We start from the raw sequence: 23,195 nt of genomic DNA, 5'->3' as shown, positions 1-23,195 counted from the left end.
GCTGCTTCTTTTTCCAAATAATTTAATAACTTAATGAAATCAGCATAAGTGACGACTGTGGCACTTTACTGGACAAAGTGTGCTCCTCCAAGAATGACTTTTCTTTTGTGTTGTTAAACACTTGTGTCCTGTTGTAAATGTGGTATAGCACAGACTATGCTGGATTTCACACTAACAGTCCTAACATATTTGTGCCATCCTGGTAAAATACTTAACATAAATGCTGTCTCTCCCCTATCTTTGTTTTAAGGGAACTTGACAGTTGGGGATCTGGTAATGGTGAATGGACTGCTATTCCAGCTTTCTCTACCGCTTAACTTTCTGGGAACAGTGTACAGAGAGACTAGGCAAGCTCTCATAGATATGAACACCTTGTTTACACTCCTCAGCGTAGACACAAGAATTAAAGTAAGTAATTTAGAAAGTACTTCAAAAAAAGTTACCAAGTACTTCAGCATTAGTAGGGTATTTTTTTTTCCTGGCAATGTTCTCACTTCATCCTCTGTTACCTTTTAGAGCTAATTTCTATTTTACAAGGAGATGCTGTGTAAGGAAGCTCTGTTCATTCTGTGTGTTAAGTGCAGTTAGTAGAACAGCTTTTGCTTTTAACTTGCAGAGCCTTTTGGTAAGAGAGAATGTTATTTCACAGAGAAGCTGTATTGGTATTGAGATTTTTTATTTTAGTGTTTGCACCATGCTCTTAAGTCTTTTAGTTGTAATTAATGATGCAGAATTTATTATGCAAAAAAGCTGACTAGAAGCTGAATGATCAGAAGGGAAATTTTTGACCTTCAGGGGAGGAGAGGAATGAAACACAATCTTCACGTGTGTGGCTGAAATAAATAATTTTTAACTAGTTAAAGCTAAAGCATCCGCCTTTCACTTTTTGAATTAGGAAATTGACTGTTAAGCTTGTTGAGCTGTTTGAAATACATTCTGGGCAGTGTGTAAAGTGGCACTCTTTTTTTAATAGGACAAAGAGCTGGCTCCACCGCTGCACATCACACCACAGACTGCTACCATCGCCTTTGATAACGTGTATTTTGAATACCTTGAGGGGCAGAAAGTCCTTAATGGAGTGTCTTTTGAAGTCCCTGCAGGAAAGAAAGTGGCCATTGTAGGAGGTAGTGGGTCAGGGTGGGTAAATGGACTGTGCCAAATTCTGCATCATTGATTGGAGTTTGAAAATATGATTTTATTCTGCTTTGGCGATTTTTTTTTCTGTGACACTTTTATATTGATTGAGCTTTACAAATGCTAAACTAAAATTTAACCTTTTATTTCAACCCTTCTCTCAATTTTAGAAAAAGCACAATAGTCAGATTACTATTCCGCTTCTTTGAACCCCAGAAAGGAAACATTTATGTTGCTGGTCAGAATATACAAGACATCAGCTTGGAAAGCCTGAGAAAGGCTATAGGAGTTGTACCTCAGGTATAGTGGTTTATAATATCCCAGATGTTGTCCTTGATAGTGTAACTTTTGATATTCAGAAGCTCTGGTTCAAATGAAAGACAAGGTTCGCACAGTTGTGTTGTCAGGCTTAATTTGAAAGTCTCTCTTGCTTCAAGAAAAGGAGTACTTGTGGCACCTTAGAGACTAACCAATTTATTTGAGCATGAGCTTTCGTGAGCTACAGCTCACTTCATCAGATGCATACTGTGGAAGCTGCAGAAGACATTATATACACACAGAGACCATGAAACAATACCTCCTCCCACCCCACTCTCCTGCTGGTAATAGCTTATCTAAAGTGATCATCAAGTTGGGCCATTTCCAGCACAAATCCAGGTTTTGTCACCCCCCCCCACACACACACACACAGAAACTCACTCTCCTGCTGGTAATAGCCCATCCAAAGTGACCACTCTCTTCACAATGTGTATGATAATCAAGGTGGGCCATTTCCTGCACAAATCCAGGTTTTCTCACCCCCCCCCCCCCTTTTTTTTTTTTTTCCAAAAAACACACACACACAAACTCACTCTCCTGCTGGTAATAGCTCATCCAAAGTATCCACTCTCCCTATAATGTGCATGATAATCAAGGTGGGCCATTTCCAGCACAAATCCAGGTTTTCTCACCACCACCACCCCCCCAAAACACACACACAAACCCATTTCCAGCATAAATCCAAGTTTAACCAGAACGTCTGGGGGGGGGGGGGGTGAGAACACCTGTATTTGTGCTGGAAATGTCCCACCGTGATTATCATACACATTGTGAAGAGAGTGGTCACTTTGGATGGGCTATTACCAGCAGGAGAGTGAGTTTGTGTGGGGGGGGCGGAGGGTGAGAAAACCTGGATTTGTGCTGGAAATGGCCCAACTTGATGATCACTTCAGATAAGCTATTACCAGCAGGAGAGTGGGGTGGGAGGAGGTATTGTTTCATGGTCTCTGTGTGTATATAATGTCTTCTGCAGCTTCCACAGTATGCATCTGATGAAGTGAGCTGTAGCTCACGAAAGCTCATGCTCAAATAAATTGGTTAGTCTCTAAGGTGCCACAAGTACTCCTTTTCTTTTTGCGAATACAGACTAACACGGCTGTTACTGAAGCAAGAGAGGTTTCAGAGTATTTCAGGAACCCTGGTAACTTTAATATTTGAAACGTCAAGGAGATATTACTACTGGAAATGAAGAGGTTTCTTGCACGATGTTTTACATAGTCATTAACACTTGTTGTGAGATGGTAAAACTAGAGCATGTATTATAAAGATCTTAATTATTTCACTCAAAATATATTTTATATCTGTTCAAGATATTGAAACATCTAATTACGTTTTCCCAGAAACATTTTTCCCTTAAGGGCACAGTGGAAGAATATAAACTAATCTGTATTGGGGTTTTTTTTTTCCAACTTGCACCCATGAAGTATCAATCATATTTTCATGTTTAAAATACTCTTTACAATTGTAGGATGCCGTTCTATTCCATAACACCATCTACTACAACCTCTTATATGGCAATATGGGTGCAACAGCAGAAGAGGTGTATGCAGTAGCAAAGTTGGCAGGAATCCATGATTCTATTGCCCGAATGCCCAATGGGTACAACACACAAGTTGGTGAACGAGGACTCAAGCTGTCAGGTAAATCCATAAATATGTACATTCTTTGCACCCTTTTCACTAGCTCCAAACTGTGTACACAGTTCACACATCACCCTGAGATGTCATTAATTTGAAGTTCTTAGCTGGCATTTAATAAGTGTAGAGTTAAATATTAAAACCAGTGGCTCAAGATCTCTGTATTCTCGAAGGTATTTAAAGGAATATATTTTCAGGGGACATTAAGTAATGTCAGAATTACATAGACTTTTTTCCTTCTAGTATGGTGTGTGGGGGGTCGTAGAAAAACATGTATGAATAGAATTGGAATGTCGGGTGTGTTTGGTTTGATGGTGTGTGTTGCTGCTTATGTTGTGTTGTAGGTTTACACAAGTGTTGTAGACCTTCCAAGTTTGGATTTTTAAATATAAATGTGGAGCTACTACATTTTTTTTTTTTGAGTGAGCTCTGTTATGCAGTATCTCGGTACAGTACATTGGAAATTGATCCTTTTCATAGTAAAAGGGATTTTATAATTTTATGGTAACTTGCTATTTTAAATTCGATATAAATTAATACATACGCATTGCATTCTGTCAGTTAAGGTTACTGGCTGTATAACACACCTAATACAAAACCTAAAAAAGCCAGTATCCGAGGGGTAGCCGTGTTAGTTTGGATCTGTAAAAGCGGTAAAAAGTCCTGTGGCACCTTATAGACTAACAGAAGTATTGGCACTTATGGGTACACATCTGGCTCCAGAAGCCTCCTGCTGCGAGCCAAGCCCAAGAAAGAAACCAACAGAACTCCACTGGCCATCACATACAGTCCTCAGCTAAAAACTTTCCAACGCATCATCAGTGATCTACAACCCATCCTGGACAACGATCCCTTACTTTCACAGGCCTTGGGAGGCAGGCCAGTCCTCGCCCACAGTCAACCCGCCAACCTGAAGCATATCCTCACCACCACCGACACACCGCACCATAGTAACTCTAACTCAGGAACCAATCCATGCAACAAACCTCAATGCCAACTCTGCCCAATATCTACACCAGCGACACCATCACAGGACCTAACCAGATCAGCCACGATAGCACCGGTTCATTCACCTGCACGTCCACCAATGTAACATACGCCATCATGTGCCAGCAATGCCCCTCTGCTATGTACGTCTGCCAAACTGGACAGTCCCTACGTAAAAGGATAAATGGACACAAATCAGATATTAGGAATGGCAATATACAAAAACCTGTAGGAGAACACTTCACTTCAATCTCCCTGGATACACATAGCAGATTTAAAGGTAGCCATCCTGCAGCAAAAAAACTTCAGGATCAGACTTCAAAGAGAAACTGCTGAGCTTCAGTTCATTTGCAAATTTGACACAATCAGCTCAGGATTAAACAAAGACTATGAAGGGCTAGCCAACTACAAAAGCAGTTTCTCCTCCCTTGGTGTTCACACCTCAACTGCTAGAAGAGGGCCTCATCCTCCCTGACTGAACAAACCTCATTATCCCTAGCCCGATTTTGCTTGCATATTTATATCTTCCTCTGGAAATTTCCACTGCATGCATCTGACGAAGTGGGTATTCACACACGAAAGCTTGTACTCCAATATGTCTGTTAGTCTATAAGGTGCCACAGGACTCTTTGCTGCGTCTAAAAAAGCAAGGAAATAAAAAGTTAACATACCCTGTGCTGCTCCACCCAGAGACACACACCTCACCCAGCAGCACAACCACCATATACTACAGAGATTGTACCACAACCTTAACTCAGTAGGGATGCCAGCCTTTCAGCATCACCCTGCCAAAATTCCACCTCCATACCACAGTCAGACCGGCCTATCTCCTCTCTCTTCCCACCACTGCCCCTTCTGCACAATTCTGTAAAATTACACATATGCATGTTTGAGGAAAGTGGGGGTGGAAGGCTGGCATCCTTACTGGGACAGAGTTAAGTGGGTGATAGCGAGTGATGGATGACTGATTGCGTGGCTGTTAGGAAATGTCTGGATGCCTTACCTTGTCTGTTTGTAGGGCTTTTGGGGTGGGTGGATGTGGGAGGTTTAAGATGTAGAATTTTGTGGTTTTATTGGTGTATGTGTGCATGCGTACGTGTTTTTAATTGAGTGTTTCAACCTTAGCCATCTTTTAAACCTAAAGTTTTATTTGGAAATAAGCTGTTAGATTTGTGCTCAAGACATTGTCAACATTATTAACCTATGAATTGTACATGTTGAATAATGCAAAACTAAAATCATTGTTTATCTTGCTGGATGAAACAATCGTAACAAGAATAAATGTTACATTTTACGTAGTAGTCTGTATTCTTATGGTGCTTACAAATATTTTATAATATACAGCTGCATGAAAGTGGAATGTGGTAGCCATTTCATGAAGTACTCCCACGCTTATTCTGCTAATGGAATTGATTTTTCCTCGTTGGTAGATATTCTGGAAAGTGCAAGGTGTGGTGATGACAGAACTCGTAGGTGCCTGAATCCATTTTCTGTTATGGGTTTCAAAGACGTAAGGCAACATCTGCTTCTGACCAAATCCATATGCCAGTGTATGCAGTGGTGTGTGCATTGTTCTTAAGGTTGAAAGAAAGTATGTTGAAAGAAAATATCTATTCAAAGCCATATTGTTATCTCAGTAATCTAAAAGTTCCCAAAGAAAGAAGTGCTTTTGTCCATGACTAAAAGCCACTTGATGAAATTTAAATGAAATATATGAGAAGATTAAAGTTAATGTCTGAAAATTGGCATATTTGAGCATTTGCCTTATTTCACAAGGAGAGTTTTGTTCCCTTTTTAAAAAAGAACTTTATTAGAATAACATAAAAGTGGGGACATTACTGGAGAGGTGGAGAGAAGTGGGTTGTCAGAAAAGAGTGATTGCATGACATGGAGGCTGTGTGCATAGAGGGTTGGGGAGGGCATTCCAGGTGCAAGAGAAAGCATAAGTCATTTGTGGACACTTGAAGGGAAGCAGAATTTGTATAGCCCCAGGGCTGAGTGAGGGAGTAGAAGAAGATGAGATATAAGCAAGACAGAATGATGTAGAACCTAGCAGATAGGGATAAAAACATTTTGGCCAGTAACATTGTGTATGACTTGCAGGATGCAAGCTGGCTTTATTCTTACACTGTTTTCTCCAATACTGCTAATATCTCAAACCTTGCAACTTCAAACAATGGCCCCACCATCAGAAATGGCTGTTGTGAAATCAAATGTTGTGTCTTGAAACACACTCCTCCCATTAGTTATGGGGAGAAGTTCTTGCCTTTCTGACCTTGAGACTCTTGGGCAGAAGTCTTTTTTTGAAAGTTGAGGAAACATTTACACCATTTTACACTTTGTCACCATGGTGATCTTGACTACACACACAACACACGTTTTTATGGAGGAAGCACTTAAATTGCGGTGAAAAAATGCAATTTTAAAATTATAATTATTTGGTCTTTTTTGTTGTGGGTTTGTTTTTTTTAAGGCTTTTGTGTTGAAATGCAAAATGTGTTTGAAAAATCATGTATCAATAAAAATCAGAGTGATTTGAATTTTCTAGTTGGCAAAGAAGCAGTTGGGGATGTGCCTTTGACATTGGAGTGAACAAACAGCTCGAATCATAAAATCGTAGGACTGGAAGGACCTTGAGAGGTCATCTAGTCCAGTCTCCTGCACTCATGGCAGGATTAAGTAAACCCAGTTTTTTCACTCTTCCCTCATAGGTCATGTTTTCTTGACCTTTAATCATTTTGTTGCTCTTCTCTGAAATGTGGTGCCCAGAAGTGGACACAGTACTCCAGTTGCGGCCTAATCAGCGCAGAGGAGAGCAGAATTACTTCTTGTGTCTTGCTTACAACACTCCTGCTAATAAGCCCAGAATGATGTTCCCTTTTTTTTTTCTTTCCCCAGAAGCGTTACACTGTTGACTTATATTTAGCTTGTGATTCACTGACCCCCAGATTCCTTTGTGCAGTACTCGTTCGTAGGCAGTCATTTCCCATTTTATACGTGTGCAACTGATGGTTCCTTCCTAAGTGGAGTACTTTGCATTTGACCTTATTGACTTCCATCCTATTTATTTCGGTTCAGACCATTTCTCCAGTTTGTCCAGATCATTTTGAATTTTAATTCTATCCTCCAAAGCACTTGAAACCCCTCCCAGCTTGGTATCATCTGCAAACTTTATAACTGTACTCTATGCTATTATCTAAATCATTGATGAAGATATTGAACAGAACCAAACCCAGAACTGATCCCTGCAGGACCCCACTCATTATCCCTTTCCATCTTGACTGTGAACCACTGATGATTACTCTCTGGGAACAGTTTTCCAACCAGTTATGCACCCCACCTTATGGTAGCTCCATCTTGGTTGTATTTCCCTAGCTCTGTTTCCCTACTCATTTACATCTGACACTAAATTAGATGACTATGAGAAAGTGGACAGTAGTCGTTAACATGTATCATAACTTTTACATATGATCAAGGTGCCAGGGAGGCTTAAGCCAATACTTTCAGAAATACCCACTAATTTTGGGTGCTTCAAATGGCATATTGAATTGAACTCTATTGAAGTTGTGTGTGTTCAGCACCTTTCAGGGCCCAACATCTCTCAAATTGGAATCCTTAAAGAGAGGCATTTGAAAATTAGTTGAGAATTTTGGGCTTTAATGTTTCTAACTCTCTCTTTCATCTGGATTCTGATATAACATGTTTTACTAGTTAGAGCTATATTTACAGTTTTAATGCAAGTTGTGATGCCAAACTTCGTCTGTTGTGCTACAAACCCCTTATTACTGAAACGGTTATATCCTGTTTGTTTAATGGACTTGATACACCTTGCCACTAGTTCACTTTTATAGATAAACCCCTGACTTTACGAAGCAACTCCATTTGAGTACCATCAATGTGATAATGACTTTGAAGTTTCATATTTTTTCTGGAATTGTGAAATGGAAACCAGACCCTCTTCCCCAAATGCTTATCTGCTTTAGTTCATTAGAGCTTAAAACAAGAAGTTCAGCATCACATTTCCTGAGGGAAAATACTCAATCCTTTCCCATGAGGTTTTTTCCCCCAAAGCATTCTAGTAGAGGGTGCAAGGGAAAACTAGGGGGAAGACGGTGAGTACGTTATGTATTTTAAGTGGGCTGCATTGAAATCCACATATTTCATTTTAACAATCGGAGAAGCTGAGTTTGAGGAGCCACTGTTCATAAACAGAAGATGTTTCAGTAAAAAAAAAAAAGTAGGCTACCCTACTGGTGATACTAAAAATAAGCTTCAATGGAGGAGGAAGAGAAATAATGGACTTCCAGATGGAAAACGTGTGGCAGCACTTTTCATTAGAAATCTGGGGAAATGTAATTACGAGCCCTCATTCTCATAGATGTTCATCCTGTGGAGTGGAGCACATGGTTAGAATTCTGTATGCAAATGGCTTACTTGCTGTAGTAAAGGATCCTTTTGTTCAAGTAATCCAGTGGTGGTCATTGTAAAATTGTGGGATGTAAATTGTAGCAAGCCAACAGCACGTTTAGAGAGTTTAAAACTTTTTACAATGGGTAACTAAGTAGCCTGTGCTTAATGTGGGCAACTTTCAGTCAAGTCAGTGAATTGACATCTCTCTAGTGTCACTAAATTAGCTTTAACAAGAAGAAATATCTATCTATTGTATGTTTGTGTCTATAGATCTTAATCTGACGAAGGAAACATTACAAATATTGCATGATGATTCTCCTCACTTGTGTAATGCTGAAATAAAAGGTGCAGTGGGGAAGAGTGTTTGTTAAAATGGAAACTTTTATATTCATTAAATGCCCTGAGTAAAATGCTTAATGGACAGTAAACATTGTAAAATTAACTGTTTACACAGATATCAAAACAGTTTTAGCCTATGCAGGCAATATAAATTACAATTTTAAATATTGCTATAAACGTGGTTTTTATTTGTCTACAGTATTAAGCATTGCAAATATAAAAGCATTTTAAAATATTCACTGAACACTGAGTTGGTGGATTGTGCATAAAGAAAAACATGAAGCAACTGTATATGCTGCAAACCAACTGCATAAGAGGAGGCCACCGATTACAGGATCACTGCATGCTTTTCAAGCACCAGCTCTAACAGACAGTAGTAATCTTCATACTAGATATTTCTTAAAAGAGAGAAGTAAAAATAACATCTTGGGCAAATAGTGCAACTTCTGTTTATTGCTCAGTTTAACCACATTCTTATATACACAGATTACACAATAAGTAAGGGTTATATCAACACAAGATGGTGGGTGTGACTGGATTCCCGGGGTGCAGCCTGGGACTGTGGGACCGCTGTGCCCCCTTAACTCTCTCTAGCCTGGGCTGTCTCTCACAATGCCTTGCTAGTGACTAGCAGCAAACCCCTCCAGCTGCTGTGATCACTCAGTACACCAGCATGTGGAGCCCCACACACCCAGCTAGATTTCATGAATGCTCCCAGAGCCATTCATAAATCACACAGAGAAAGACACCAGAGCCAAATCCCCCCAGCACCGTACCGCAGGAGTATACCGTCTCGCACTGCTCAAGATGAGCAGTGCAAATTTATTAATTGGTTCATCGCTTCATCAGTGGAAAGTGGATCTACAACAGCCTTTCAAAAACCTGAGCAGATTTGCCAACACTTCATACAAACTCACTGGTGAAGATAAACAGTAAAACAAATTTATTGATTACAAAAAATGGATTTTAAGTGATAGGCAAAAAGTCAGAGTTAGTCACCATAAGAAATAAAATATAAGCACGCAGTCTAAACTCTCAACCTTATTAGACTGGGAAAAACTAGACTAAGCAATTTTTCTCACCCCACTGGATATTGCAGTCCTTTTAATATACAGATTTCATCTGTGAAATCTGAGCCAGTCCCCTCAGTTGGAGTCTTCAGAGTATCCTTGTTGCTTGTAGCGTAGGTGAGTGAAGGAGAAGAGAAAAGGCCCAGCATGAGCCTCCTGTGTTTGGTTTTATATCCTCAGTCCATGTGCTTGGAAAACACAAGTCCAGGCATGTCTGGGTGACGTTGGTGAGTCTCCAGGCAAAGTTGAGCTGTTCCCCTGATGTGGGCCCCATGCAGGTGAGTCATTGCATTGTAGCTCCCTTGCTGGACAATGGTTGTTGATGGGTTGATTGACACCCCGCCCAGATGTTGGTTACTTTCCTTGCTGTTGCCTCTGGGGAGCTAATATCTAGCTGATTCCCCAACTTACAGCATGTTTTAGTGACCACCATACAACACAATTCTCATAACTTCTGATGCTCCAATGATACACATATATCTATAGAGAACTGACTTTCAGCATATGATAACCTTTCCCCTGAGACCTTACAAGGCATGCTTTATATGTAAGATCACCATTATATAAAAATGAGACATATGGGGGTTCCAGGATGCGCCCCCATGGTATAGAATGTCAGAGTGGGGATTAGTGAACAACAGAACCACAAGGTAGAAAAAAGGGTGCTTAGGGGATCATTCATTGGGGAGTGTTAGGTGTTGTGTATGCAAGAACTTCAGGCTGCTGCATTCAGTTTAAGAATCATGTTTACATGACCGTATTGGATTTTCAGGGAGCACCTGAGTAAAGGCAAATAGCGGAAGTGAGTCGTGAGAGAGATTTGGTGGCAGCATGTGATGCTGCAAGGTTCATGTGATGATGGAGGCTATTTCAGGCATGGAACATTGTGTACGAGTGTTTTAGTCCTGAGTCAGAAGCAGCATGAAACCAATTCAGTACCCTGCAAACTGGAATCAAAAGATTGAGTTCTATTCCTGGTTCTGTTACTGACCTGTCTGATCTTGCAGTAGTCACTTTGCCTCTCTGTAACTGTTTCCCCATCTGCAAAATGGGAATAATGATTCTTGGCTTCCTTTTTAATGCACTTTAAGATTTGTACGTGAAATAAAAAGGGCCATATAAGAGCAAAGTATTATTTCAAAGTACCGCTGGGCTCTTTACACTTGAGCACTTTGTTGCCCCCACTAAATTGTGTTTGCAAGGTTACTTTCTGTCTAGCTTTAACACTGATTTCAAAATTGAAATCAGTCTTACATTTGACTAATACATCTGGTGTCACTATTCAGAAAATGGCTGCTGGTGGCAGCCAAAAGTGTAGTCATTCCAATTGTCATTTCAACCTCAAATGGACTTTAGTCCCATGTGAAAATTATCAGGTAAGTTTCAAGATTCTGAAGAGCAAAATGGGTGGAGGTTTCTTGTAATGTGGCTGTAATCCCTCTCTTTTTATATGAAATGTTTGCATGGCAAAGATGAATGAAAAAGGGCTTCAGATGTATCCTCTTCGTACATCTCTCTTTATCTCAGGTGTTAGAATACTATGTTGTGGTGATCAAGGCAAAAGTAACCTTTTTTTTTTTTTTTCTCTGTTGCTCAGGAGGGGAAAAGCAAAGAGTTGCTATTGCCAGAGCCATCTTAAAGAATCCTCCTATTATTCTCTACGATGAAGCCACATCCTCTTTAGATTCAATTACAGAAGAGGTAAATTAGGATAAAGAATCTAAAGCCTTTTCAGCTGCATTCTGTCCAACTTTGCTGGCCCTCCAATCTCCTCCCAGAAGAGATTTTGTTATGTTTGCTTTTTGTCTACCTACTCCAATGCCATTCTTTAGTATTGTCAATGAGAAGAGTAAAGAATCTTTCCCCGAAGGCCAAAAGTTGAGACACTAAGGGTATATCGACACTAAGGGTATGTCTACACTGAGATTAAAAAAAAACCTGGCACTGCACTCAGAGCCCAGGTCAGCTGACTCCAGCTTGGGCTCACGGGACTGTAAAATGGTGATGTAGACATTTGGCCTGGGGCGGAAGCCTGGTCTCTGAGACCCTCCCGTATCGCAGGGTCTGAGAGCCTGGGCTCCACCCCAAGCCCAAACTCTGCACTGCAATTTTATAGCCTCATGAGTCTGAGCCCTGCGGAACCTGAGTCAGCTGACCCAGCCAGCCGTAGCCATGCCACAGGCTTCTTATTGCAGCATAGATGTACCTTGAGGTTCCCAACCTACATGGAGCCAGAGCGAGCAATGTCAGGTCCACATCTGAACTACTGTCCTGTTTTACAGCGGGACATCCTGTTGCAGCAGTAAGCCGACATCATTTGAACGTGTTGCAGTTGCTAATGTACTCATGGTGTCTGAAGCCTAGTCCACTTTAAATAGAGGAATTTGGGTGCTGTTTAACATTCATTACAATATAGGTCATTTAAATGATTGTGACATACTGCAAAATAGAAAACCTTTCATTCATTGTGGAGCATCATACTGAGATGCAAGTCAGGTACACATACCCTACACTGCTGGTATTAATTTATATTCATTTCATAGAAAGGGCTGTGAAATATCAGGATGTTGTGACACAGATGTCATGACACTACCACAGCAACTGCATCAGACTTCATAACCACATCTTTGTGCTAAATACAAAAATCTCAGCAGTAACAGTAATTTCATGAACTAATCGCATTTTCTAAAACTAGAGCTAAAAGAATGCCGTTTGCAAATTGTTTCCACTTGTGTAGATTATTTGGCATACTTTGACCGCTGATCACTAGACTGTGCTTATTTTACAGACATAGGGAAGTCATTTAATGTACACTTGGTACATGCTTATGGTGTATAATGATCCCCCTGTCTGAAGTAGACCACTTCCCTGGACTTGTGCTTTTATCATTTATGACAAAGATTTCTGAACAGTACTACTTTTTTTTCCTCTCATTTTGCTATATTTATTGCAAGGTTGCCAAACAAAGCTGAATGTTTGCACAACACAGCTGCATTTTAAAGGCAGCAAATAAAAATGAGTTCTTTCCAGAAATGTATATCTTGTAATCACAATGTTTTCTGACAGAGGCTAGCTTTACTTAAAGAAAACAAAATGCATATCCCAGCTTGTATAGTAGTTACCCTAAGAGAGCTTGTGTATGTCTACACTGTGGTAAAACACCCATGACACCTAGTCTTGGACCCTGCGTCAGTTAACCTGGGCTGTCTGTGGCCACGCTGCAGGTCTTTTATTGCATTGTAGACATAGCCTCAAATCATACTTTTGCATCTGAGGTATGCAGCTCGTGAAGATGGAAAAGGAAACACTGCTTCTGACTTGATGGGGTTGGCTGTAGATAGTAATATTTCCTTGGGCTGCTGTGGTTTTGGGAATATTTGTGTTCCTTGTTGACACAGGCCAGGGTTTACATTTAAAATTTAGGTCGTTGTAGCTACTTCATCCACGGTGTGAAAAATCCACACCTCCTGATCGACATAACTGTGTTGACCTAACCCCCATAGACGCAGCTATGTCAATTAAGAATATTTTCTGTCAACCTAACTACCATTATTTGGGGAGATGGTGTTCCTACACCAATGGAAAATCCCCTTTCATCAGCATCAGCTGCATATATGTGGCAGGTTAGGTGAACATGGCTCCCGTGGCATAGTTATACTGGTATAATCTCCATCGTGTAGACAGTCTTAGCTGTTCCTTAATTTTTGTTGATTTGGAGAGTAAAACGTTATACCTGCACATGCCACAGCTATCAGCACTGTTTCTTGTACAGTCATACTACAAACTTTTTTTTTTTCCTGAAGGTGAGCAAACACTTCCCTTCCTCTACCCTCTTGAGATGTTTAAATTTCCTAGAGAAGTGTAACCTCCTTTGGCTTTCCTTCACACTGTGAAGCTCCACTTTGAGGATTTTCACAGAGCTACTGATGTCTTATTCTAGGCATTGTGTTGCTTCTTCCAGAAATAGTTCCAGATATTTTTCAATTTGGGGCTTCGAAGACATTCTTCAGCATTCATTAAAACTTTGTTTGAAGTGTTACACGACCTGATTTTATTTCCTCTTAAATGCACACATATAGACGTACATTTTTAATTTGCAGAACATTCTCAGTGCCATGAGGGACCTGGTGAAGCACAGAACAACTGTTTTCATTGCACACAGATTGTCAACAGTAGTTGATGCAGATGAAATCCTTGTCCTAGATCAGGTGAGAGAGTATCACCCTATGTAATTCAACTTTGACATGATGTGCATGTTTTAGTGACTGTGTGCTTTTGAAATCTATAAATTATTTCTGAGTATACAGAACTGAACTGCCTTTGTTGGAAATGAACCATGTCTGAAAAATCTACCCCAAATTTCTCATACATAGTCATTTTTCTTGCAACAAATACAACTTATCAATGACAGAAATTTAGTGTGTCTGTACATATGTATGTCTGTGTTTTTATATGTTGTAGTGCGCTTGTATAATACTTTTAACTACATGTAGTTACTAATGTTTTAAGTGGATTACTGTAAATCCTATTCACTGGGCAATCTGGTATTGGTTTAAGTGGTGTACAATTTACCTCTATTATGGATTTCTCTCATGTTGGATACCTAATGTGTTCCCCCAATTTATATTTCATTTTCATTGCCCAGTGAGAGTGGCCATTTTTCAGATACATCCCTGGTTTCTCACTTTCAATAGAAAAGAGAGCAGTGTGCTCTGTGTTTCTGCAGATAAAATTGTTGCAGGATTGTTCCATCTAATTATGGTAGAAATCTGAGCACCACTCTATTGTGACTGGTAGCTCTAGAAAATTGTAATTATTCCCTCTGTCTTTTTCTCCACCCCCAAAAAGAGACTCTTTCAATATTTGATTAATATCACTGTTCAGCCATCACGTCATACTCTGTCTATTCTATGTCCACCTTCCTCTCTGTTACAATCTGAGTAACCAAGTTAAAATAAAAGTGCCCCTAAAAATCACTTAATAGCTTTTTAAAATCAATATCTCCGTAGATATTAGTGATTTAGGTTTTGTCTGCTGGTTATGGATCTTCTTAAATTTGTTAAATTTAGTAGTGTGCTCTTCATCTGTTTTATTTGCTATTCATGTACTTGAATCCATTGAAATCTTCAGTGACTAAAATATTAAAATGGTATATATCGAGAAGAAAACAGACAGATATTTCTTTGGTATGTTAACTGATTGTGCTGGAATTTCTTAAAGAAGAAACTTTTGAAGTGAGTTAATGGTATTTCTCAATATCACTGAGATTCAGATGGAAGAGACAAAATTAGATAATGGAGTAAACTCACTTCCCACCTGTCTGCTGTTTGCTGCTTTTGCTAAACATTTAAATAGCATACATTCATGTGCCCCTACTTTTCTATAAAAAGTCAGACCTAGCGCAACATTTAGTGTGGTTTATAACCATATGTAATGAGCCAATCTGTGAATTATATAATGTAGCACAACACAGTAAGAGTGTGTTTTGTATTATAGTATAATTGTTGGATTTAAAAAGAAACACAATTAAACTAGTTCATTAGTGTTAGCTGAACAGCTGGGATGCTTAGGTTCATCAGTTGTCTTGCTTTTCCAAGCTCCTGTTTCAGTAGAGACTGAGTGATGTGCTCAGTCAGGCAACATGATGCATCACTCCCTGCTGGCAGGGTGGTTCATGAAACCCTGCTTGTGTGCAGGGTACAATAATGGCAACCAATTAAATAAGGATCAGGAAAGGAAAAGGAGCTGGAAAATTGTATAACCGTTTTGCTGCATGATGTAAATATTACACCACAGGGTTTAGTATTTTCTCCTTATATGAATCAATAATCAAAATAACACATTTGTAGCTTTTATTATGCAGTCTAATAAGTGAGCTTAGCTTTTGGACCCACAGAGAGCGCACACACTTAGTTGCCAATATAATTTGAGTGACTGAATTTTCTAACATAGGAGCAACTGAGGCCTTGTCAAAACACAGAGGTTGCACCAATTTAACTTAAATCAGGTTTTAAATCAATTTGGTTTAATTGTGCAAATCCTTGTGTGGACATTCTTATTTTTGGTTTAATAATGGCTTAATTCAGTTTAGCATAAATTTATTCCTAGTCAATTTAAACTAAGTCAAGATAAGGCAGATATATTTTTATTTTTGGAGCGTTCATATGGCATATGCACTAGTTTAATAATAAACCCTAGCTCTTATGTATAGTGCTAAACCTAGTTTAAATTGTATCTTTAAACTGGTACAGTTTTTCATGTAGTCAAGCTGTGAACTTTGCCCAACTGAGACCTGAGGTCTGCACCTAATTTTCATAACCCAGAGAAGACTACAGCTCTCTGTCTTTAACATGGAGTGTGGCCTGAGAAGACTGAGTCCATACATACAGTGCTCCCTCTAAATGAGCCTCTCTCTGTGGGTTTCACCTCCTTACTAAAGAGGAGGATTTCTCTGAGCTACACTGTGAAACTGTCTGGCCCATGCTTTTGTCACCTTCATACTCTAGAGCAGCAGTTCTCAAACTGTGGGTCAAGACCCCAAAAGTTGGTCGCAACCCTGTTTTAATGGGGTCACTAGGGCTGGCGTTAACTTGTTGGGGCTTGGGCCAAAGCTTGAGCCCCACCACCCAGGGCCAAAACTCAAGGGCTTCAGCGCTGGGCAGAGGGGCTCAGGCTTTGGCTTCAGCCCTGGGTGGTGGGGCTGAAGCCCTTTGGCTTCAGCTCTGGCCCCCCTGCCCGGGGCAGCAGGGCTCAGGCATAGGCTTTGCCACCCCTCCCCCACCCCTTGGGGTCATGTTTTTGTTGTAATTTTTGTTGTCAGAGCGGGGTCATGGTGCAATGAAGTTTGAGAACCCCGATCTAAAGATCTGATAGCGTTCAATCGCTAACTGTATATATATTTTACAGGGTAAAGTTGCTGAGCGTGGTAGCCATTTACATCTTCTTGCCAGTCCCAGCAGTCTCTACTATGAGATGTGGCACACACAGAGCAGCAGAATACTAAATAGTAATATCAACCAGAAATGGGAAGAAAGAAATAACCATATGTCCAAAGAAGAGGAAAGGAAGAAACTACAAGAGGAAATTATCAACAGTGTGAAGGGCTGTGGAAACTGTTCATGCTAAGTGTGTGATGCAGGATTAAATTTCTGCTGCCGGTTAAAGGGTAATACAGGACTGCACTGAAGCACAGCTGTGATTTGGAAACATAAACGATTCAGACACTTCCTGGCTGGTTTTGTTTTTTTTACAGTATCTCAACGCAGCATAACTTCTTTAACCAAAGGATTTATTTCTACATCTCTCAGAATCTCTAATATTTAAAGAGGTTTTGAAAAACTCTCAATTTATTGCTAATTAACAAGGCGTATTTTTATGGAAGTTTCAGACATTTATACATTTTATTGGCAATCACTTGTCAAGTGACCTAGATCATTTCAGCTGGCAAAGATGGAATTGTTTGAACTGTATCATTAATCGGTAAACAGACTTGTTCTTTGTTTATTTTCCACCATTGATGGCTGGTAAAGGTGTTTTATATTTTTAATGTGATTCAGCTAACTTGAATTTGTATGCTAAAAAATAAGATGTTCTTAGTTATTAAATGATTCTCTGGTTTGAAATAACGTGTTTCCTTTTTAAGAACAACAAAGCAAAAAAACCTTAGTAGCAAACTCAAATTTGGAACAACCCTGTTCAGTTGTTCCTTCAAAATAGCTGTGCATTTTCCTTTCTGGAAAACTTCATAGTTGTCCCATTAAAGAGGAAGTAATATGTATTTTTAAGAAGTATTTAAAATCTCTAATTAAAGAATATAATTTGACATCACATAAATGTTGTAATCCAAAACATTATAAAATATAGTTTACCCTTTACTTACTTGCCAAGAAGAGAGTTCAAGGTTCTGAACCTTGAAGAGAGTTCAAGGTCTTTGAAATATGTTGTAAGACCACTGCATCCTGCTTTATTTCACTCATAGTCCTAGGGAGCAATTAAAGTTCAGTAAAGCTAGTTTGTGAAAGAATGGTATTTCTATCATTTTGCATGATTGTATGAGAAATCAACCAAAATAGCTTTAGGGCTATTGTCCTAATAACCATATAGGTTTCTGTACCCAAGGCCAAAACCTATGACATTCTGAGAAACCTTAAATCTCTCTAAAGCTTGCAAGACCTCCCATAACTGGGCCCTAAGATTGTATCTATTTGGGCTTATCTGCAAGGGGAAACTTATCAGCATAACTCCACCTTAATATTCTAATTCCATCCTCCTCTAACTCCCTGCATGGACACTGCTATTCCAGAATAGGAGTACTTTTTTCCCCGGTTTAGCTTCTGTCCCTAGCAGAATAAATGTGCCCACAAGGGGCATTTTACCAGTTTATAGTATAATTATGCTGGTAAATTTCCCTGTATAGATAAGCCCTTAGTTATTTATTTATTGTTGGAGGAGAACCTTGGATGTCAAACTCAAGTCTTGGGAGCAAAATATTTCAGGTCACCTTAAAGATTCGTTAAGGAATTCACTTCCTAATAAAACAGGAAATTAACTTCTTCCAAATGAGTAAAATAAGGTAAAGGACAAGACCAAAGCCAGAATTTTCAGTTTTCACTCATTTTGGGTGCCCAACTTGTGCTTGATTTTTTTGAAGTTAATGTGAGCTGCAGGTCCTTTTTACCTCAGAAAATTGGGCATGTAGGTGCCTCCAGGTCGACACCCAGAAACTGAAGAACCCAAAGTTACTGAACACTTATTAAAATGTGGCTGCAAATGTAAATTATTTACTTTTTTTGGTGTTGTAACATTCATTTTAGCTGAACCTGTCATCAAGCTAGCTACAAAAAACATGTAAAATTAAAGGAGGCTGCACTTTTGGTTTCTTCCTTTTTGGCTAGTCTAATTCTCTCTGTTAAAATTTATGTAAGAGAAAAATAATCTGTGCCAATACATAACATATGCTCAATTAAAAATTACTGTAAAGAGAGTGTCAAAATACAAAGATGAATGACCTTCAGCGTTGGAGTGCAGAAGAAAGGTAAAATCATGGAAATCTGTGGTGACAGTTCAGAATTATTTCTATTTAGGGCCTCCCTTTTATTTTCCCGAATGGAATGTCTCCTTTTTAAATTTGTTTTAGCAGTACAAAGACAACAAACAATATAATAATCTCAACGGCCAGAAACAGTTAGCAAAGGGTTGATAAGTCCCTTTTGAGATGTTTTTCCTTTCATATATGATGTGACTTCAAATAACGCAACTAGTTTTTTTAAATTAAATAACTTATATCTACTGCTTTATGTACTGAATTATGGACAAAAGCTGTATTTAATAACATTTCAGTATTTTCTTAAACCCCTTCGTTGCCTTGACACATTACTTGACATTTACATGTTTTAGTGATTGCTATGTGAATTCAATTGTGGTGACAAGTTTTTCTGACTGGACAATTGCCCACATATTACCAGGCTTATATACTTTGTTCATTACCTAAAAACAGATCTAACACTAGCATTATATTGAAAGTATCTGAAACGAACCAATAATTCCTTTGCTAGAGTATATGATACAGGAAACCTGCTTTGGGAGCTAAGTAAGCGCTGTAATGAAGCTGACGCGTCTTAATCAATTGCAAAAAGTTTTGCGTCGTACTCCAGAACTTTGAGTGTTATTGCCATTGTGGGAAAGGGTGAACTTTTTAGCCAACAAATACCATGAAAGTTATTTTGTTAATTTGGTAAAGGGTTTGGAGCAGAGGTGTGGCTATTGCTAAACTGCACATCACCGCCGTCAGTTTTGGCGAGGGCGGGGAATGTAGGAGATTGGGAAGGCTTCTAAACTGATCTTCGTGATAAGTGAGATTTTCCCCCCCCCATGTCCTATATATTTTCCTATACCTAAAAGAGAAGAGAATTTACTTAGAAACAGATACTTGTTGGAAAGCTGGAGGGTTACAAATGGACTTGGTTTTTCCACCGCTACAGCTCTGCGTTACTCCATCAAACAGATGTGAGATCAAAATGAATATTGTGTCTTGCCTTGTGAGCAGGAATGTCAAAGGAGTGATAGCACTTCACTTATTGATCTTCGTGTTTATTAGAGATGTAAAACTCTGGTTCTGAATTTGTTAGGATTGGATTTGTGTGTTCATGTGTCATGCATTTACATAGGCTATTCTAAACAGGCATTTTAGAGTACTTGCTGACCTGAAGAATCAGAGCTTTGGAGGACTTGAACAAATACAGAGAGGTGTGCCAAGTTTTGGGGCAGAGGATGTCCTGTTAAAATCCCTAATTTACAGTCTTTGATGGGAAAAATCAGTTCATTTTGAAATCTTCTCATGGCTGTGTGAACAGCTGTAGATCCTGTTAACACTGGGGGTAGCAGAACTGATACATCCCTGTTCCAAAACAGCATGTTTACATAATGTTTGGAAGTCTTGTGGACCGGGAGCAGGTCACTGGTAAAAATTAAATCAGTCCACGACAATTATAAAACCAAAGCTTGCCATGTTGGAGTGAAAAAGTCTGGACTAAGTAATGCCACTTAAATCCATTTTTTTGTCTCTAGAAGAACTTATACCTCTTCAATTGTGTTAATTATTTCAATAAATGTATACTTGTTTGAGATGCATATCCTAATTGTTTAAAATGACTGCTTCTTAAAGCAAGTATCAGCCTAACAGCTCTAAACATCTTGATTTTAGATTTATTTTTTATTCCCAAGGAGAAACTGTCTGAACAGAGAATATAAAGATAAATATATAAATGTCTTTAGTTATTGTTTAATTTGCTACGGTTAGTAAAGTTGGGGTTTTTACAAATGTGAATTTATAATTCTCCAGTGCAGGTGGCTTCACAGTTTTATGCCCAGCTATTCTGTAATCCATAACAGCATTTAAATATATTTGAAATTCAGATGTTAAATTGTCAGTTTTCTTTTCAGTATGGGAAAATAAAATGTAAATTGTACATTACAGATAAGATACTTAATGTCCACCAAAAGCCAGTTAAAACCATGTTAGTGTAAACATTCAGCTGGAAAACTTCCTACCATAACTCCATTGTTTAATGTGTGCATAGATAATTATTACTAATTAAATGATTTATCTTGTGAATGGAAATGTGTGTCCTGTTGAAACAACGCTTACAGCTTTACAGCAGTTTCCAGGAGAAACCAATATTTTGTCAGCAACATGCTCAAAATAAGAACAGATATGATTTTAGTAGCAACTATGGGAGTGTTGCCCTGCATCCACTCAGAAGAGAGCTTCAAATTGTTTCTTAATAAAAGTAATTGTTTGCTGTGCTCAGTGACATCAGTGACATTGATAACCAATTATATTCTTTAGGGTGGATATTAGGTAATCAGAAATTTTGGATGATCAGTCAGAAAAAGGTAAGTTGATATTGTGCACCCAAATCTTCCTCTGCCACCCCCAACATACACACTTATTTCTTGTTAGAAGAAAAATGAAAACAATTGTTTGACTACATAAAGAGCTTCCATATTAGCTAGGTCATACTGAAGAATATCCCTGCTCTTAGTAAAAGCTTATTTTTTTAGTTTAAAATCATGCATCATTTCATATATTTCTTACATATGTTTACAGCTAAATACTCCCACCCCCATCAGCTCCTCCAGCACAGACTTCGTATTGTTTACAAGAGCTGTTGAGCCATACTCTTGAGACTAAAGTTCTCTACTCACTGTTTCTCTGTGCATCTGTAGTTCTAGCTTTCCCGTTGGAAATGGAAGTATGAAATACACTTACTGCAACCCAACTTACCATGTAGTTGTGTTGATGCATTATGTTTCACACACTTGAGCTGCACTAGCCACATGTCATGGTATCACTTCATTATATAGTTAGTGTGTTTGAGCTCTGCATTGTCTTGCAGAGAGAGCTGGATTACTGGAATGAATGAGAGCGATCCTGGAACAGATTAGAGTCTAATTATAGCACCCTCCAGCTGTTTCTAAAGTTTCATTTGCCGCATCTTTTAATAATATTATGCAGAAATGTTCTGTAAATGCTGACTGACAAAAAATGTAGCCATTCATTTGTAGAGGATGAGTTAAAATAAGTATATATTTTTTTCTCTTGGTGTATCCGCGTAACTTCTATTAATGCTAATTTGACTTACATGTGTGCATCAAAGAAAACAGTAATTTAAGATTATAAACTGCTGGATTGTTATAAATTAGGAATTGTTTTGAGATTGCCATGCTTCTCATTTAGAATCTCATTTGTGTTTAAACAATGGTCTCAGAGATGGCTGCTCAATGTTTTGTTGATTCTTCTATTCCGCAGTGGAGAATTTCCTGTGTCTTTTATCTTACATTTATCAGATGGTAGTTTGGTCCATTGGAATATCTGAAAAGTTCAAGGATTTTTTTTTAACTTGTTTTGCTAGGGGTTATGGCTCAAGCCAACACAGGTTGCTAGGAGTTTTGACAGTGTGTCTGTATCTTTACTGCCTTCTAATAGGGAGGTCAAATTTGTTGAGGAGCGTGGGATCTTTACTTTCAAAAGCCACAAAATGAAGCCTAAATTGGTGGATTCAGCAGTAGTATTGTGTGTAGGTGCACCACGAAGTGTGATGGTGATGGCAAAATACTACAATTACGAAAATATTATAAAACTACAATTAGAGTCATCAGAGTTCTTGGCTTTATTCACTATACACATTTTTTTTAAATTTCTGAAGTACCCTGTGAGACAAGATGGGTGAGGTAATACCTTTTATTGCACTAACTTCTGTTGCTGAGAGAGAGACGCTTTCAAGTTTACACAGAGCTCTTCTTCAGGTCTGGAAAATGTACTTGGAGTGTCACAACTAAATACAAGGTGGAACAGATTGTTTAGCATAAAATAGTTAGGACATATTTCAAGGGATCATTCAAGGTGAAGTGGCCCGTTATCACCTCTCCAGTCATGGTGAGCCGGCAGAGTTAAGTGGTTTTTAGATTGGATTTATGGCTAATTACAACATTCTGTGTATTCAGTCCATGATGTCTAGCAAAGTTGAGATTAAGCCCGTAATAGTTGAAGCCCTGAAAGATGTTAAGCCATTTTACATAACTTGTTGGCCAATGTCAACATGGGAAGAGTATCCACTAAACTGTATACTTACCACACATTCAGGCAAAAGCCTGAGAAAGGGGCTGAGCCTTACACTGATCTGAAAGCTTTTGTTCCAGAGATGAGGATCTTCCCACTCAGAGTGCCCAGGCCTCAGCTTCCTGTTGAACACCAGGGTCTGATAGCTTGAGAGCTCCAGCAGACCACACCACCTGTGGT

At 38.9% G+C, this 23,195-nt stretch overlaps 1 protein-coding gene across 1 annotated transcript in view; it reads left to right on the top strand.

Moving 5' to 3' along the window:
- Window positions 1-20,942, top strand: part of ABCB7 (ATP binding cassette subfamily B member 7) — a 69,229-nt gene extending 48,287 nt beyond the window's left edge. The window contains exons 10-16 of the mRNA XM_074962441.1: window positions 251-408; window positions 974-1,137; window positions 1,305-1,434; window positions 2,921-3,092; window positions 11,493-11,596; window positions 13,996-14,103; window positions 16,802-20,942. Coding sequence (XP_074818542.1) covers window positions 251-408; window positions 974-1,137; window positions 1,305-1,434; window positions 2,921-3,092; window positions 11,493-11,596; window positions 13,996-14,103; window positions 16,802-17,020 — 1,055 coding nt within the window. The 3' untranslated portion in view covers window positions 17,021-20,942. The remainder of the gene's footprint in view (window positions 1-250; window positions 409-973; window positions 1,138-1,304; window positions 1,435-2,920; window positions 3,093-11,492; window positions 11,597-13,995; window positions 14,104-16,801) is intronic.
- Window positions 20,943-23,195: the final 2,253 nt, after the last annotated feature.

This window comes from Natator depressus, chromosome 9 (assembly GCF_965152275.1).
Source record: "Natator depressus isolate rNatDep1 chromosome 9, rNatDep2.hap1, whole genome shotgun sequence".
Taxonomy (NCBI): Eukaryota; Metazoa; Chordata; order Testudines; family Cheloniidae; genus Natator; species Natator depressus.
This window is presented reverse-complemented; position numbering and strand designations above follow the sequence as displayed.